The following is a 21,046-nucleotide window of genomic DNA, read 5'->3' on the forward strand; positions in this document are numbered from 1 at the left end:
GCACCTCTCAAGAACAGCGTACGGGGACTGGGAACTGGCCTCCAAGGTGGTCACGATAGACAGACTAAGATGGGCTATAAACTCATTTAGTAGGTACAAAAGCCCGGGTGTGGACGGAGTCTTCCCGGCTCTTCTTCAGGAAGCCGGAGAGGACCTGCTGAGGCAGCTATGTAAGATATACAGAGCATGCCTAGCACTGGGTTACGTGCCGTATCAATGGAGAATAGCCAGGGTCGTCTTTCTGCCTAAGCCAGGCAGAAGTGGCTACGACACGGCGAAATCCTTCAGGCCAATCAGCCTCACATCCTTTCTACTAAAAACTTTAGAAAGGCTGGTTGATAGGCACATCAGAGAGCATGCACTGGCAGAAAGGCCAATACACGCCTCCCAACATGCGTACCAGTCGGGCAAATCCGTGGAGACGGCGCTCCACCACCTTGTAAGGGAGATTATGTTAAGAATCAGGACTATAATAACCTCCTCCGTGGGTCTTCGTTGAGGGCACGCATCGCAAGGGGTTGCACGGGGGGGGGAGTCCTGTCTCCCCTGCTGTGGACCCTTGTGGTAGACGGGCTACTCCGCAGGCACAGCGAGGAAGGTTTTCTGGTGATAGGGTATGCGGATGACATCTGTATATCGGTCAGAAGCAGACATCCGTACTATATAGCGAGAAGACTGCAAAGAGCACTCACACTCGTGCAAAAATGGTGCCTATCCCATAAACTCATGGTAAATCCTATCAAGACGGAGATGGTACTGTTCTCGAGGAAAAGATGCTTTGAATCCAAGGCCCCCTCACTGTTCGGGGTGGAGATTAGTCTATACACCTCAGCGAAATATCTAGGGGTCACCCTAGATATGAAGCTAAACTGGAAACACCACATCGAAAAGCAGGCACAAAAGGCAATCGCAACCTACTGGGCCTGCAGGAGGATGTTTGGAACTACGTGGGGACTAAAACCAAGAATGGTCAGGTGGATATACACCGCAATCTTGGTACCCCAAGTAACATATGCCTCCGTTGTATAGTGGACCTCTATGAGGAAACAATGCAACAGGAGGCACCTGGAAAAGATCCACCGCCTAGCATTGCTCGAGATGCCTGGGGCCTTCCGCACCACACCGACAATGGCAATGGGGGCACTCATGGACCTGGCACCACCACACATCATGGTAGAAGCAGGGGGCCAGGAGCACAGCCGTAAGACTATTCCGGAGCAGGCAAATGGAAGATGGCGTCAACGGGCCACGCGTCAATCCTTAGGGAATTCAGGGAACCAGGAGGGGGCTTTAACTCTAGGGGGAGACGCGTGTGACCCGATATACCATTTTAATAACAGCTTCCGGGTAAGTATCCCATGCAAAGAAGCGTGGGAAGCAAACCGGGAGGAACTCCTCACTCCGGGAAGGCTGATCTGGAATACAGACGGCACCAAACCAAGACGGGTACCGGAGCAGGAATCTGGGAGGAGAGGCCCAGGGCAGACATAGCAATGTCCCTGGACCCGCACGTATCCATCGCATCTACGCATCTACATCTGTAGTGACAGTAAGGCTGCGCTTGGATCCCTACGTGCTACGATAGTGCGATCCAGGTTGGTACAAGACTGCACGGACATGTTGGAACGGCTGGTTAATAACAACAACCGCGTCAACCTAATCTGGGTACCTGGACATGCAGGTATCCCGGGAAACGAGAAGGCGAATATGCTGGCAAGGGAAGGAGCCAGAAGCCCCGGCCCAGACACAGCATACCGCATAGGTGTCGACAGAGGGACAGTAAAGGAGATGGTGAGGGAGTGGGCGAGTACCTAAATCCACCTGACCTGGAACAGTACTCAAGGAATGAGACACACTAAGGCCATGTTCAAAGGGCCATCGTCACGGCTAGGCAGGACCACAGTCCCGGCTCACAAGCCGCCTAGACAGAAACCAATTGCGTTTACTCGTGGCGCTCATTACTGGGCACTGGTTTACGAGGAAACACTTGATGCACCTAGAAACCGGCAGCGAACCAAGGTGCCCTAGATGTGGAGAGGAGGATGAGACTCCTCTCCACCTGATATCGCGTTGCAAAGGACTGGAGGCCCTAAGGCGATCTAGTTTTGGGGCTGCCGCCCTTGACGACGCACGTGTGGAGGACATTGGAGTGGGAAGGCTTCTGGGCTTTGCCAAAGAGGCCGGCCTACACAATACACCTCAATTTTAGTACTGCCCACAGGGGCTCGGGCACAATGGTCCCGGGAGGACTGAGTGCCCGGAAACTGCACAGTAATAATAATAATAATAATATCTACATGAGATAGAATGTAATATAACCTTAATAACAATGTCATTATTACTATATCTACATCGCATACGGAGTTTACATTTAATAACAATGTAATTGTTACTATTACTACATCAGATATGTAATATACGTTAAATAACAATGTCATTATTGCTATATCCACATCACATATAATGCAATATGCATTTAATAACAATGTCATTATTACTATATCTACATGAGATATAATGTAATATATATTTAGCAACAATGTCATTATTGCTATATCTACATGAGATAATGTAATATACATTTAATGACAATATAATTGTAACTATATCTACATGCGATATATTGTAATATACATTTGATGACAATATAATTGTTAGTATATCTACACTCAGTCCCATCGAAGTTGTCGCAGTGAAGTTGGCGCGCTAACGCATTCACGCCGCGGCGGCGTTAGCGCGCCAACTTCACTGCGACAACTTCGATGGGACTGAGTGTACATCAGAAATGTAATATACATTTAATAACAATGTCATTATTACTATATCTACATGAGATATAATGCAATATACATTTGATAACAATATCATTATTACTATATCTACATGAGATATAATGTAATATATATTTAGCAACAATGTCATTATTAATATATCTACATGAGATATAATGGAATATACATTTAATAACAATACAATTGTTACTATATCTACATGAGATATAATGTAATATATACTTAGCAACAATGTCATTATTACTATATCTACAGCGCACACGTAGTATACATTTAATAACAATATGATTGTTACTATATCTACATCAGATATGTAATATACGTTTAATAACAATGTCATTGATACTATATCCACATGAGATATAATGCAATATGCATTTAATGACCATGTCGTTATTACTATATTCACATGAGATATAATGCAATATACATTCAATAACAATGTCCATATTACTATACCTACATGAGACATACTGTAATATACATTCAATAACAATATAATTGTTACTATATCTACATTAGATATGTAATATACATTTAATAACAATGCCATTGTTACTATATCTACATGGGATAATGTAATATACGTTTAATAACAATGTCGTTATTACAATATCTACATGAGATAATGTAATATACATTTAATGACAATGTAATTGTTAGTGTATCTACATGAGATATATAATATATATTTAATAACAATGTCATTATTACTATATCTACATCAGATGTAATTTAATATACTGATTTACTCCCACAGACCAATGCACATTTAATAGCAATATAATTATTACTATATCTACATTGGATCTAATGTAATATAATGATTCCTTCCCACAGATCAGTGTACATTTGATAACAATATCATTGTTAGTATATCTACATTAGATATAATGAAATATACTGATCCCTTCCCACAGATCAATGTACATTTGATAACAACATCGTTGGTTCCATATCTACATTCGATATAGTGTAATATTCTAATCCCTTCCCACAGATCAATGTTCATATAATAGCAGTATCGTTATTACTATATCTACATTAGATATAATGCAATATACTGATTTGTACCCACAGACCAATGTTCATTTAATAAAAATAATATTATTACAATATCTATATAAGATATAATGTAATATACCGATCCCTTCCCAGAGATCAATGAACAATTGATGACAATATCTTTATTACTGTTTCTACATTAGACATAATGTAATATACTGATCGCTTCCCACAGATCAATGTACATTTGATAACAACATCGTTGATACCATATCTACATTGGATATAATGTAATATACTAATCCCTTCCCAAAGATCAATGTACATATAATAACAGTACCGTTATTACTGTATCTACATTAGATATGTCATATACATTTAATAACAATATCAGTATTACTATATCTACATTAGATGTAATGTTATATACTGATTTATTCCCACAGGCCAATGTACGTTCAATAACAATACCATTACTACTATATATCCATTAGATATAGTGTAATATACGGGTTCCTCCCCACAGATCAATGTACATTTGATAACAACTTCATTATTACTACATCTACATTACATATAATGTAATATTCTGATCCCTTCCCACAGATCAATGTACATATAATAACAATATCATTATTACTACATCTACATCAGATGTAATTTAATATACTGATTTAACCCCACAGAGCAATGTACATTTAATAACAATATCATTATTACTATATCTACATTGGACCTAATGTAATATACTGATTCCTTCCCACAGACCAATGTACATTTGATAACAACATCGTTGGTTCCATATCTACTTTCGATATAGTGTAATATTCTAATCCCTTCCCACAGATCAATGTTCATATAATAGCAGTATCGTTATTACTATATCTATATTAGATATAATGCAATATACTGATTTGTTCCCACAGACCAATGTTCATTTAATAAAAATAATATTATTACAATATCTATATAAGATATAATGTAATATACCGATCCCTTCCCAGAGATCAATGAACAATTGATGACAATATCTTTATTACTGTTTCTACATTAGACATAATGTAATATACTGATCGCTTCCCACAGATCAATGTACATTTGATAACAACATCGTTGATACCATATCTACATTGGATATAATGTAATATACTAATCCCTTCCCAAAGATCAATGTACATATAATAACAGTACCGTTATTACTGTATCTACATTAGATATGTCATATACATTTAATAACAATATCAGTATTACTATATCTACATTAGAAGTAATGTTATATACTGATTTATTCCCACAGGCCAATGTACGTTCAATAACAATACCATTACTACTATATATCCATTAGATATAGTGTAATATACGGGTTCCTCCCCACAGATCAATGTACATTTGATAACAACTTCATTATTACTACATCTACATTACATATAATGTAATATTCTGATCCCTTCCCACAGATCAATGTACATATAATAACAATATCATTATTACTACATCTACATCAGATGTAATTTAATATACTGATTTAACCCCACAGAACAATGTACATTTAATAACAATATCATCATTACTATATCTACATTGGACCTAATGTAATATACTGATTCCTTCCCACAGACCAATGTGCATTTGATAAAAATATCATTATTACTATATCTACATTGGACCTAATGTAATATACTGATTCCTTCCCACAGATCAATGGTCATTTGATAACAATTTCATTATTACTATATCTTTTTTTTTTTATACGGGGGGGGGGGAAATGCATTACCGCACGCCGAGCCGATGGTCGCTCAGGAGTGTGGGGCTCCTACTGTGTAGTTTACCCACTAAAAAACCCACCCCGATTTCACCGCAATGGTGCCAGGTCGCGAAGAAAACCACACCCCCGGAACCGCTGAGAAGCATTACTTCGGGGGCGGGGCGACGTAAAGCCGGCTGTACAAAATCTGTCATTAAAGCCAAGAACAATCGATGGATGGCCTGACTAAAGAGTATTTTACTAGATACACTATCCCTAACAAAAAGCTGAGTGAGTTAACTCCCTCTGTCAGTCGATTAAAATACATAAAACTAATACGTCAAAGTTTAAAATCATTAGCGTACAAATAAATAAATAAGACAAAAGTAATAGGATATTCTACATATACTAAGACCGTGCCCACAACCGTAGGGTTATCAACATCAGATAGTCCTCCAGGACACACCAAGGCCTCAACAAAGGTTGAGTCGGTCGTGAGAAGGTCATCATTGTGTATAACCAAGTCCTCTACCAAAGTAGTCAGAAGACAGATGGTTGTCGTATAGTAAAAAAACTCGTGCCCTCGGCCGGTGTGGCGTCAGGACATAGAAGTCACACTAGCTGGCAAATTTATCGCCGAATACAGGGTGTTTTAAACGCCGACAGGGAATTGGTAGTAATCCTAGTGCAATATAGCGTATAGTGCAGAAAGCCTATGGGACAGCCTAGTTCAAGATTAATGTGTATCAATAAATAAAATAGAGGTGTGTATAATTAAATACGTAGATACATGCACATCCATCACTCCTACGCCCTTCTTCTTCTTCTTCTTTTTATTCTTATTCTTTTTCTTTTTCTCTTCCTTCCTCTCGTTGTACCTTCTCTGCTTCTTTCATAATCCTCCTTCTTCCCAAGCGTTTCATTTATGAATGCTAGTACTATATTCCTCGTTTTAGCCTCCCTAAGAAGGTTGATAAGGTTTTCTTTGCAAAAATCTATCGGTAAGAGGTTACGCAGTCGGTTCCTTTCGACCGTCCATCTACTACATGCAAACAAAAAGTGCTCCGGATCATCCGTGTATCCAGCACAGAACCAGCATCCCGCTGATTTCTGGCGGCCAATCTTCTTTAGGAAGGTGCCAAAACACCCGTGCCCCGATAAGACCTGTGTCAAATGGAAATGTAGGATACTGGTTCCCCATTCCAGGCAGTCCTCAATATGCGGAATTAGGTCATGTGTCCATCTGCCGTTGGTGGACTGGTCCCATGACTGCTGCCACTCACCTAATGTGAGTGTCCGGATGTCTTTCTTATGATTCCTTGCGGTGTCGCTATCTATTTCTTGGGTAACGTCCTTCATGTTGTATAGGACTTCTCTCTTCTTTATCAGCAGGTCCATCGGTATCTGACCCGCCAGGACACACAACGCATCCGCGGACACAGTCCTGTACGCCTGGGCGACCCGCAGGAGTGCCGTGCGTTGTGTGCTGCGTACAGTCACAATATTGCCCTTGTCCTTCAGACCGGTAGCCCAAATTGGGGCCGCATATAAAATTACCGACTCTATCACCTTATAATATAACTTCCGAGTCATGTTCCCTGCGCCGTTTATATTTGGCATTAGCAGGGCCAAAGTGTTTGCATATTTCAGCGCTTGTCACACGCCGTTGCAATATGCTTCTTGTACCCCTGGTTCATCTCAAAAATGACTCCTAGATACCGCACGTCCTTAGTGATTTTGGTCGACGTCTGACCGCATTTTATATCCAGGCCGCCAGCAACTCTTCTGCCCGTCAGTAGGATGGCCTCAGTCTTATGGTGGGCAATGCTGAGTCCCTCCTTTTCATACCAGACCGCCATATCCTGTATTGTCAGTTCTACCACTTTCTTCATTCTTTCAAGGTCGTTATCCACTACAATAACTCCGATGTCATCCGCATACCCCAAGATGGACATCTTTTCTGGTTTTAATCCTCAACAGGTCATCGTACACTAAGTTCCAGAGCAGCGGCCCAATCACCGAGCCCTGAGGAACACCCCCGAACACTTGGTATCTCAGGTAAGTATCTTTACACTCATATACAATCCAGCGTTCTTGCAAGTAGCTTTTCACAATATTGATGAGTGCTACTGGGAATCCTCGTTGTTTCATGTTTCGGATTATACTGCTCCATGTGACCGTGTTGAATGCATTTCCCACATCCAACAGCACGGGTAGGCAGTGACAACGACGTCTCCTGGCCTCCTGCCATCGTTTTATCACCAGCTTCATTGCATCTAGGGTAGATTTCCCCTTACGGAAACCGAACTGGTTATGGGCGAAGTCGTTTTCCTTAAGCGCCGCTAGCAGCTTGTCCTTAACCACGTGCTCGAAGATCTTTGCTAGATTATTATTACTATATCTACATCAGATGTAATGTTATATACTGATTTATTCCCACAGGCCAATGTACGTCCAATAACAATATCATTACTACTATACATCCATTAGATATAGAGTAATATACGGGTTCCTTCCCACAGATCAATGTACATTTGATAACAATTTCATTATTACTACATCTACATAACATATCATGTAATATATTGATCCCTTCCACAGATCAATGTACATATAATAACAGTATCGTTATTACTATATCTACATTAGATATGTAATAAAGATTTAATAACAATATCATTATTACTATACCTAGATAATATATAATGTAATATAATAATCCCTTCCCACAGATCGATGTACATATAACAACAATATCGTTATTACTATATCTACATTAGATATGTGATATACATTTAATAACAATATCATTATTACTATTGTGGGATGCGACGGTCTCAGTCTAGTACCTGAGGCACTCGAGGCCGGGTTTATGGCTGGGACCACTCAACAGATGTTTTGCAGGCGGCCGGTGGCGACGTTGTCGGAGTTAGTTTTAAGTTTATTGTTTAGGCGTAAGAGTACGAGTGAGAGAGGGAGAATGAGGAAGAGTGTGACCGATGCCGAGGGTGTGCATCGAGGTGAAAGCAGGCAGAACGTGGCAGAGAGTTGAGAAAGGCGGAACAGCCGAGTGGACTAGCGTAGATAGAGCAGTTAGTTGTAGTATAGTTAGTTTAGTTTAAATTAGTTTAGTTTAAATTAATAAATTACAATTACACGATCACTTGTAGTTTGCCAAACCTTCCAATCCCACAATCTTTTGGGGGCTCGTCCGGGATTGAGCGAGTAGCAAGATCAAGCCGTGTAATTGTAAGAGCGGACTGTGTCGATCGCGTGGATCATTTGAAAGCCGAGAAGTGTTAAATTGTGAGGATTGTGAAAGTCGTGATATTCAGTGCACTGTGTGTGTAGCGTACGATAGGTATCACTAAGAGCCCGGGTGATTTTACGGTGACGCAATTGAAAGAAATTTTGAAGGCGAAGGGTTTAAGTGCAGTTGGTGTGAAACAAGAACTAATAAACAGAGTCATGTTAGATGATCCGACGGGTGAGTGGATGAACGTGCAAACGAGCGAAGATGTGGGCGTAGGCGCGATGCCCGGCGCGAGTTTACCGAGATCACCAAGTCCAGCAACCGACGAGGCAATTGATACCAGGACCATGGACATTCTGAGGAAGGAGCGGGATTTGGCTGAGCGCGAAGTGCAATTACTGAGGCGCGAAGTAGAAATGATGCGCGAAATTCAGCGACTGAACATCGGGAAACATCCACGTTACAGAGTACGGCAGTGCATTTAGGCCAACATGCGTCTGTGAAGGTTAACGAGTCAATGAAAGCGATGCTGCACTATTTTGACGGAAACAGCGAAACTATCGACGCGTGGGAGGGGCAATTGACGCTGCTACGAGCGACGTACCGACTGGATGACAATGCAGCAAAGTTGTTAGTATTTTCGCGACTGAAAAATCACGCTCTCGAATGGTTCCACTCGAAGCCTGAGCACTTTGGAATGTGCGTTGACGATCTGGTGAAGAAATTAAAACATATTTCGGCGCCAAACAGGATCTAATAGCGGCTCGCAGAGAATTCGAGGGTCGAATTTAGAAAAAGAAAGAGACGTTTGCCGAGTATTTCCATTGCAAGACGATTTTGGCCAACCGTATCAAGGTCGGTGAAGAAGAATTGATTGAATATCTAATCGACGGAATACTGGACCATTCGCTACGGAATCATGCAAAGCTGCAGAAATTTAAATCGCAAGCGTTGCTATTGGAGGCATTTAAAGGAGTAACTTTGCCACCAGCTGCATACAGAGGTGCAAGATTTGGCGTGGATGTACGCGAGCAGGATTGGCGAAGAAATACGGGGCTGCAACGCAGAGAAACTAGGATGCAAAAGTCCGACAACATGGTGCAGCAGGATGGTGTGGCGGGGTGGCGAGCGCCACCCGGACTCCGGCGTTGGGAGGAGTCCCTGCGACGGAATAACGTGCCCCGATGGGGGGACGAAGGGATCCAGCGACGCGACGACGGAGTTCAGCGACGAAGCAACGAGATTCAGCGACGTAATGGCGAGACTGAACAACGGGAGGCGCGGGATGCAGTTCCAAGAAGGTGTTACAATTGCGGCGGTCGCGATCATTTTTTTTATGATTGCCCGCTGAGAAGCAGAGGAGCAAAGTGCTTTGAGTGTCAGAAATTCGGACACAAACTGTCCAACGAGGAAGACACCAGCAACCGAAGAGAACTTGGCTGTACGACGGATACCACGTTAGAAATATTTTAAGAAGGTGTTTATTTGCGAGCGTGAGGTGAGCGCCTTAATCGACACCGGTAGCGATCTATGTCTAATGCGATGCGATCAATATAATAGGCTTAGGCCGGGAGTACCTGCGTTGCAGGATAGCGATATTTATTTTCGCGGCATCGGGTCGAGTGCGAATAAAGTAGTCGGCGAGTTTAGAACGGAAGCGCGGATAGATGGGGACTCCTATCCCATAGTAATTCGGGTGATACCAGACGGATTAATGACCCACGGATTCCTGATAGGTACGGATTTTTTAGGCACGAATTGATTGTTAAGCAGGGCCAGGTTATTATTCGCAGAGTAGAAAAGACCGGGATTCCCCGTATCTCCGAAATTAATTTACAACACGAAGTAAACGAAATAGATATTTGATGCGTCGAAGGTACCCAGCGTAGAAAAATTTTATCTGAGATGGTCGATAATTATAAGCCTACTGCAACACGCGAAACCGAGGTAAAGATGACAATAATATTGAAGGATGATGAACCGGTATTTCAGCGCGCGAGGAGACCATCCGCGTCAGAAAGGGATACGGTTAATATGCAAATACAGGAATGGTTGCGCGATGGAATCGTCCAACATTCCCTTTCGGAATACGCTAGCCCGATAGTGCTGGTGAAGAAAAAGGATGGGTCTTCGAGGCTTTGCGTACATTATCGGTTACTAAATAGAAAGATCGCCAGGGATCGGTACCCACTTCCTCTCATTGAGGATCAGCTAGACTTATTGCAGGGCGCGAAAATGTACAGTACGCTCGATCTCAAAAACGGGTTTTTCCATGTAAGAGTGAGTAAAGATAGTAGGAAATACACTTCTTTTATCGTACCTGACGGACAGTACGAGTTTTTGAGGGTCCCATTCGGTCTTTGTAACTCCCCCTCTGTGTTCCAGAGATTTATTAACTCAGTATTCAAAGAATTAATAGCGAGGAAAATGGTACTAATTTATATAGACGGCATAATTATTCCGTCGATGTATTACGAGAGTGGGTTAAACAATTTGAAAATCGTGTTAAAAGTTGCGAGCGAGGCAGGGCTACTAATTGACTGGAGCAAGTGCAGATTCTTACAACCCCAAGTAGAATACCTGGGTCATATAGTAAAGGACGGTACAGTTCGTCCTTCGGAGCACAAAACAGAAGCGATGGCGCGATTTCCGAAACCTAAGAATTTTAAGCAGATACAAAGTTTTTTGGGGCTTACCGGATATTTTAAAAAATTTATACCCCATTATTCCTTAACAGCACGGCCCCTTTCGAATTTGTTGAAGGCAGAAGGGAGATTTCAATTCGGTAATGAGCAGGAGCATGCGTTCGAGCAGTTGAAAATTGCCCTGGCTAGTAAACCCGTTCTAAGATTATATAAAGTCGGCGCGGAAACAGAACTGCATACTGATGCGTCCAAATTAGGGTATGGAGCAATATTGTTACAAAAAGACGATAACGATGGCGGGTTACACCCCATTTATTTTGCGAGTGGCAAGACAACGCCAGCGGAAGAGCGTTATTCGAGTTATGAATTAGAAGTTCTAGCGATTATTAAGTCCCTAAAGAAATTCCGCGTTTATTTATTGGGTATATCATTTAGGATTGTCACGGATTGTCGAGCGTTCGCGTTAACGATGCGAAAAAAGGATTTGTGTTCGGGTCGCCCAATGGGCATTGTGACTAGAAGAATTTGAATGTACCACCGAACACCGCCCAGGTAAAAATCTTGTACATGTAGACGCCTCAAGCCGCAACCCTCTACCAGTGTGTGTGCTAGTGGGTGAAAGTGAAACTAGCATGAACAGGAGGCTATCTCGAAAACTACACGTCTGATCAAAAAATGTCGTAGAACAGAAATAGTAGGAAATTTGATTTCCTACAAAAAAGGTCTTTTAACATTTTGCCATAGTTCGCACCGTTTCTGTGATATTTGCCTTTATAATGTTGGTGCGGCTTCGGAACTTTTAAATATCCCGATATATTTCGAAAACTACGCATCTGATCAAAAAATGTGGTGGAACATATATAGTAGGAAACTTAATTTCCTACAAAAAAGGTCTCTTAACAGTTTCCCATGGCTCGCACCGTTTCCGAGATATTTGTAGATATACCTCAAGGAAAGGGGCTTCACGCACATATTCCGAGATATTTCTTCGTCTTCTTGTTCTTCTTCTGCACATAATTAGTGACCGCTAAGCTGTGTGGTTCATCTTCTCCTCGACGCCCACGTCTTTGAAAAGACGGAATCCACGCCTTTTCCGAAAACTCGTACGAGAACATATTATTTCTAATGTGGATATAGTAATAATGATATTGTTATTAAATGTACACTGATCTGTAGGAAGGTATCAGGATATTACATTATATCTAATGTAGATATACTGATAATGATATTGTTATTAATTGTACATTGATCTGTAGTAACGAATTAGTATATTACATTATAGCTAATGTAGATATACTAAGAATGATATTGTGATTAAATGTATATTACATATCTAACGCAAATATAGTAATAATTGTATTGTTATTAAATGTACATTGATCTGTAGTAAGGCGTCAACATATTGCAGTATATCTGATGACGATATGGTAATAATGATATTGTTATTAAGTGTATATCACATATCTAACGCAGATATAGTAATAATGATATTGTTATTAAATGTACGATATATTTCATATCCAATGCAGATACAGTAATAATGATATTGTTATTTAATGTACATTACATATCTAATGCACATATAGTAATAATGATATCGTTACTAATTGTACACTGATCTGTAGGAAGGTATCAGTATATTACATTATATCTAATGTGGATATAGTAATAATGATATTGTTATTAAATGTACATTGATCTGTAGGAAGGTATCAGTATATTACATTATATCTAATGTAGATATACTAATAACGATATTGTTATTAAATATATATTACATATCTAATTCAGATATGGTAATAATGATGTTGTTATTAAATGTATATTACATATCTAATGCTGATATAGTCATAATGATACTGTTATTAAATGTACATTGATCTGTACGAAGGAATCAGTATATTACATTATTTCTGATGTAGATATAGTAATAATCATATTGTAATTGAATGTCTATTACATATCTAATGCACATATAGTAATAATGAGATTGTTTTAAATGTAGATTGATCTGTATGAAGGAATCAGTACATTACATTATTTCTAACGTAAATATAGTAATAATGCCAGATCAATGTACATTTAATAACAATATCATTATTGCTATATCTTCATTGGATATAATGTAATATACTGATCCCCTCCAACAGATCAATGTATATTTAATAACAATATCCATAGTACTATATGTGCATTAGATATGTAATATACATTAAATAACAATATCATTATTACTGTGTCTTCATCAGATATAATGTAATATCTTCATGCCTTCCTACAGATCAACGTACATTTAATAACAATACAATTATTACTGTAGCTGCGTTACATATGTAATATACATTTAATAACAATACCATTATTACTATATCTGCATTAGATATGTAATATACATTTAATAACAATATCATTATTACTATATCTGCATTAGATATGTAATATACATTTAATAACAATATCATTATTACTATATCTGCATCAGATATGTAATATACATTTAATAACAATATCATTATTACTATATCTGCATTAGATATATAATATACATTTAATAACAATATCATTATTACTATATCTGCATTAGAAATAATGTAATATACTGTTTCCTTCATACAGATCAATGTACATTTAATAACAGTATCATTATTACTATATCTTCATTAGATATAATGTAATATCTGTGTTGGATCGATGAGATCGATGTCGGTCTACATTATGGGTCGATGTTTGCGGGAATGATTTCGCATGGCGATTCTGAGGCCCCTGGCGGTGATTCTCTTCTTTATAAATCAATCGGCGATGCCATGTGCATGAGTGTAGTGCAAGACAAGACACATGTATTTTCATTAAACATATTAATATCCTTTTTACTAATTAACAAAGCCCGTTATTTACACGCCCTCCACCTACAGAAACTCCCTCGTTTCTCTGTCAGGTTATGGGCCCAGGATGCCAGTGGAGTGCGTGAATGATCGCAAAAATTAAAAAGGGTGTACAACGAACAAAAGAAACAGTATGGCGTCCGTAAGCAACCTCGCGAACCTTGAAAAATTAACGGAAAACAACTACGAGTTGTGGAAGGTTCACGTGAAAAGTTTTCTAGTGATTAACGATTTGTGGTCATATGTTGACGGAACAGAGGTAAAACCAGAAGTAGATGCTGAGGAATGGATAAGAAAAGACGCAAAGGCTTTAGCGTTTATTAATTTAAGCGTCTCGCAAAGTCAATTAAACCATATAAAGAAGACCAACACGGCAAAAGAGGCCTGGGATAAACTCCAAGGAATATTTGAATCGAAAGGGCCAGTACGAAAGGCTACGTTGTATCGGGAACTATTGCGTATGACGAAACAGCCGGACGCGACCAGACGCAGTACGTGAGTGATTTCGAACACAAGGCTGAACAGTTGGAGGCTACAGGGATCAAACTTCCCGATGATCTCCTGTCGATAATGCTGTTGGCCTCATTACCGGCAAAATACGATAACTTAGCGTCGCCATAGAATTACGTGACGAAGTGCCAAACCCTCGAATACCTCAAGACGAAACTCAAGGAGGAGGAAGCGAGACAGAATGAACGGGACGCCAAGGAAGCCGATCGCGACGAAGAAAAAACAGAAGCGTTTGCAACGAAACACGACGACAACAAGAGCAGACAAACGCACACGAATAATAAACAACCTAAATCGAACAATACAAAGTACAAAGGAAAGTGCTACAATTGTGGCAAACTAGGCCACATAAGCCGGTATTGCAAATCGAAAACAAAGCGAAATAATTCCGTGGATGCGATGACGGCAATTGCATGTAATACGGAAGTTACAAAGCGCGATATTTGGTGTCTCGACAGTGGCGCAACTAGGCACATGTGCAGCTCGAGAAATAAATTTAGTGTTTTAGAGCGTAATGCATCAACCAACGTATATACAGCGGCAGATCAGTGCGTAAAATCTAGAGGGGAAGGTAAAATCAAATTAAGTGTAAAGGCGAATTTAAAGGACACAAATACAGTAGAATTAAGTAACGTCATTTATGTGCCGGATCTAAGGAACAACCTATTGTCGGTCTCCGCCATTACTGACAAGGGTTATCATGTAAAATTTGGCCCAAAAGGTGCGTGTGTGAAACGACCAAACGGAACTACTGCGATAACGGCCACCAAAAAGGGACAGTTGTATTTAGTGAACGAAATAAGTGACCACACGCTGCTCACAAATGATGAAAACGAAAATCTGTTGCGGTGGCATCAACGTTACGGGCATTTAAACGCAAATGACTTAAGAAATTAAATCGCACGAAATGGTTACAGGTATGAACTTGCGGACGGGCGCATCCGAAATAAACTGTGAAATATGTCACAGAGGGAAGATCAGCCAACAACCGTACACGCAATCAACGAGTAGGTGCAAGGAAAAGCTTGGCCTAGTGCACTCCGATATTTGCGGCCCCATGAAGACTGAATCGTTGGGTCGAGCAAAGTATTTTGCTACGTTTATAGATGACAATACAAGGTATGTGGAAACGGTAATGTTACGCCGCAAATCAGATATATTTAATGCCTTTAGAAATTACAAGCGTCGAGTAGAAAAGGAAACCGGTTGCCAGATCAAAACGATTACGTACTGACAATGCACAGGAATATTTGTCAACTGTGTTTTCGAAGTTTTTGGAAGAGGAAGGAATCGCCCACCAACTGACTGTGCAATATACGCCACAGCAGAATGGAGTAGCCGAACGCGCTAACCGGACCATCGTAGAAATGGCAAGGTGCATCTTAATGCAAGCGAACCTGCCGGACGCACTGTGGGGTGAGGCTGTGAACGCAGCAACATATATCAGGAACAGATGTCCAACAAAGGTATTGGGCAATTTCACCCCATTGGAAGCATGGTCGAACAGGAAGCCCATATGTGGGATTTCTAAGGATAATCGGAAGTAAGGTGATAGCACTAATAAAGAAATAACCGGGGAAAGTTCGAGCCAAAAGGTGACGTATACACTTTAGTTGGTTATGACAACGCGTCAAAAGCATGTAGACTTTGGAAGCCACATACAAAAATAGTAATTAAGGCCCGCGACGTAAAATTCATTGAAATTGTAGAACCGAATGAAAATCAACGCACACCTGTTCTCCAACCCGGTGGACCTATACGGGTCACACCCAGATCAAACTAGTGAAAAGGGCGACAACGAAGATTTCCCTAACGAGGAAGACACAAAAGAAGAATGTTCTGACGTAGAAGACACTGAACAAGGATGTCTCAGTGAAGAAGATGATAAAGGATCTGCGAAGATAGACGAAGATCCAAGATATGAGTGGCAAACTGTGAAGCGTAGACGTGGAAGACCGAAAATCCAAAGAACAGGTAAAGTAGGAAGACCAAGGAAACTCTTCAAAACGATTACAGGAACGCTTGAAAACCCAGCAGACTTGGATGAAGCGATGAAGCGAGAAGACTCCGATTACTGACTGGAGGCGATGGAAGTGGAACACGACACCCTATTGAGAAACAACACATGGAAATTGGTTCCGAGACCAAAGGATAAAAATGTTCTCACAAGCAAATGGGTGTTCAAAACAAAAGACCGTGAGGACGGTCACGTATTATACAAAGCTAGACTTGTAGCACACGGTCATACCCAACGAAAAGGAATAGACTACGAGGAGGTGTTTGCTCCGGTTGCCCGGTATGAAATTATAAGGACACTCCTAGCGATGGCTGTAAACGAAGGAATGTACGTCCATCATATGGATGTAGTATCGGCGTACGTTCAAGGTGAGCTAGCTGACGAAACGTACATGGAACAACCCGAATTGTTTGTGAAGCGTGGCGATGAGGACAAGGTATGTAAGTTGTTAAAACCTTTATATGGCCTCAAGCAGTCGGGTCGTGAGTGGTATAGAAAGTTGGATAAAAGCGTCACAGCACATGGCGCGCGACGCACGGAAGCAGACCCATGCGTATACGTATATGGAAGTCAGGAGGACCGTGTGATTATGATCATTTATGTCAACGACCTGCTGCTAGCGTCAAAGAGCATGAAGAAACTGATTGAAGTGAAATCCTCACTAAAACGAGAATTCGAGATGACGGACATGGGACCTATCAAGAATATCCTGGGTATAAATATTAAAAGAGATGGAGACATTGGTAAAATCACACTCTCGCAACAAAAATATGTTGAAGAACTAATAAAGAAGTTCAACATGCAAGACGCAAAAGAGGTATCGACCCCGATAGAATCAAATACCAAAGTTTCAAAAGAAATGGGTCCACACAAGTAACGAAGAAAGAAGAGACATGGAGAAAAGACCATACAGAGAACTCGTCGGAGGATTAAATTATCTTGCCAATGCATCCCGACCGGAATATCGCTTTTGCCGGCATCAACCCTTAGTCGATTTAACTCAAACCCAGGAAAAAGCGCATTGGGACTTGGCAAAAAGAGTAATCAGGTACCTGAAAGCCACCTCGAACTATACAATAAGTTACCGAAGAGACAACGAAAAACTCATAGCGTATTCGGACTCCGACTGGGGAGGCGATGTGGATGACCGCAGATCGTGCACCGGTAACTTGTTGATCTTAGCCGGTGGACCGGTTAGCTGGAAGTCGAAGAAGCAAAAGTCAGTATCACTATCAACAATGGAAGCGGAATACGCAGCGTTAGCGAAAGAACTAAAGAGGTAGTGTACATGAAAAGACTGTTAACTCACATGGGATTTAAAGACTATGTAAAAGCTCCCATCGCGGTGTTATGCGACAATCACAGCGCCATAGAGCTAACGAAAAACGCTACATTTCACAAGCGGAGCAAGCATATAGACATTGGCTATCATTACACGCGTGAGATCGCCGAAAGGGGTGAAATAAAAGTTACTTATGTAAAGAGTGAAGATATGATGGCGGATATCTTTACGAAACCCTTGTCTAGACTTAAGCATCTCAAGCATGTATGTACGTTAGGTTTAAGCAACGAAATTTGAATTTAGAAACCAACATCGATAGAGGGGGTGTTGGATCGATGAGATCGATGTCGGTCTACATTATGGGTCGATGTTTGCGGGAATGATTTCGCATGGCGATTTTGAGGCCCCTGGCGGCGATTCTCTTCTTTAGATCAATCAGGGACGCCATGTGCATGAGAGTAGTGCGAGATACATGTATTTTCATTAAACATATTAATATCCTTTTACTAATTAACAAAGCCCGTTATTTACACGCCCTCCACCTACAGAAACTCCCTCGTTTCTTCTGTCAATCTTGATACCTTCCTACAGATCAATGTACATTTAGAAACAATACCATTATTACTGTAGCTGCGTTACATATGTAATATACATTTAATAACAATACCATTATTACTATATCTGCATTAGATATGTAATATACATTTAATAACAATATCATTATTACTATATGTGCATCAGATATAACGTAATATATTGATGCCTTCCTACAGAACAATGTACATTTAATAACAACATAATTATTACTATATCTGCGATAGATATGTAATATACATTTAATAACAGTATTACTATATCCTCATTAGATATAATGTAATATACTGATTCCCTCCTACAGATCAATGTACACTTAATAACAATATCATTATTAGTATATCTATATTAGATGTTAATGGAATACACTGATTCCTTACTACAGATCAATGTACAATTGATAACAATATCATTATTACAATATCTACATTAGATATAATGTAATATACTGATACCTTCCTACAGATCAGAGTATAATTCGTAACAATATCATTACTACTATATCTTCATTCGATATAATGTAATATACTGATACCTTCCTACAGATCAATGTACATTTAGTAACAATATCATTATTACTATATCTACGTTAGAAATAATATAATATACTGATTCCTTCATACAGATCAATGTACATTTAATAACAATATCATTATTACTATATCTACATCGGATGTAATTTAATATACTGATTTAATCCCACAGACCCAATGTACATTTAATAACAATATCAGTATTACTATATTTTCATTAGATATAATGTAATATACTGATCCCTTCCCGCAGATCAATGTACATATAATAACAGTATCGTTATTAATATATTTACATTAGATATGATGTAATATACTAATCCCTTCCCACAGATCAATGTACATATAATAACAGTATCGTTATTACTATATCTACATTAGATATAATGTAATACACTGATCCCTTCCCACAGATCAATGTACATATGATAATGTCATTACTACTATATTGTTACGTCCGGGCTGAATCTTTATCAACCCGACCTTGTATTGCTCATCGGGTGCGCAGCACTTGAAAGTATTGCACGTGAGGGATGCAAGGAAGGGCCTCATTTTTCTACATTTTCTATTTCTGTTCGCGCTCCTCCGATCTCGTGCTTCTTCTTCGGGTACGCATGCACGTGAAGGTATTCCACACGAGAACACGAGAAAGGAGTTTGAGATTCAAATTGACCTTTTCTTTCCTTTTTACCTCTTTTATTTCGTCTTCAATAGCTACTTTCCATTGTACCTAATTTGTGTGCCTCGTCGGTGCGGCCGCACTTGGAAGTATCCCAGGCGAGGAACACAAAGAAGGCTATATTTGGCTCTTTCAAATAATACAAATTAATCTTCCTTAGGACGATTGCCGTTGGAACTACGTTTGGAAATGTACAGAAATTTGCAACCGTTAAGGTCAAGGAGAGGTATCGTAAACATCCTTCGCCGCGCGGTGAAGCAGTGCGACGCACATGGAGGAATCCAGCTTAACTGCGCAGAATAAAGAAAATGCGATTTTTCGCCCTTATTTTACAAGCGGATACCTCTCATACCTGTAAAGCATGCGTCAGCCGGTCCTTCCACGGGAGAATGAGTGCAATAAAGAATGAAAGTGATTTGTTTGAAATATTATAAAATGATCTGATGGGAATCAAAGGCGAGGTTTGCGTGACAACCACTGAGAGTTTGAAAACGTCGACGAACGTCGACGAACGTTCGAGACAACGGTCAACGGGGATCGTAACGCGTATTGTCACAAATAGGCAACAAAAACTGCCAAGCAATGTTCTGGAACAAATTCCAAGAATATGTTAACGGATATATGTATATTAGTCGATATGCATGGAACTTGCGAAAACGCGAACAGAATGTTCCCGAAACTAATTGAAATTAAAACATCAGTCTCTTTGTCACGGAAGCCGGAAAATGCGTGTAATAAAAAGATACATCGATTATAATACCTCGAATGAATCAAGCCCTAATACTATTATTTACGCGAATATTATAACAATTAACATAAATAAAACGTTAATCGACACCAGAGTTCGTTCCTAAAAACTTCGTTAAATAATTAAGAACCGAATAAGATCAAATAAAAGTATTTCGAAGATTCTAGAAGGCATAGAAATTGCGACGCACGAAATTCATGAAGCGCTGTAGGGGGTAAAGAGAAAGACGGTCAAACCATTAGACAGAGTCAGAAGAAGGTCAAGGACGGATGAGAACTCGGGAAACGCGCCTAGATAAAACAATACGCGCGGGCCTTCCCCTTCGACACGTACCCCGATTGCCAATGATGTCCCCACTTTGG

The 21,046-nt window shown here is 40.1% G+C and overlaps 1 protein-coding gene across 1 annotated transcript; it reads left to right on the top strand.

Annotated features, from left to right (window-relative positions):
* Positions 1–17,741: 17,741 nt before the first annotated feature.
* LOC123987943 (secreted RxLR effector protein 161-like) lies at positions 17,742–18,131 on the top strand. The gene has a single exon (XM_046286368.1). It carries the CDS (start codon positions 17,742–17,744, stop codon positions 18,129–18,131), a length of 390 nt encoding a protein of 129 aa, XP_046142324.1.
* The last annotated feature ends 2,915 nt before the right edge of the window (positions 18,132–21,046 follow it).

The sequence above is a fragment of the Osmia bicornis genome, chromosome 7, assembly GCF_907164935.1.
Source record: "Osmia bicornis bicornis chromosome 7, iOsmBic2.1, whole genome shotgun sequence".
NCBI classification, from domain to species: Eukaryota; Metazoa; Arthropoda; class Insecta; order Hymenoptera; family Megachilidae; genus Osmia; species Osmia bicornis.

What these genes read in the sequence shown, in the direction of transcription:
- LOC123987943 (XM_046286368.1), top strand. Translation starts at nt 17,742, where the DNA reads ATGGAGAAAAGACCATACAGAGAACTCGTCGGAGGATTAAATTATCTT.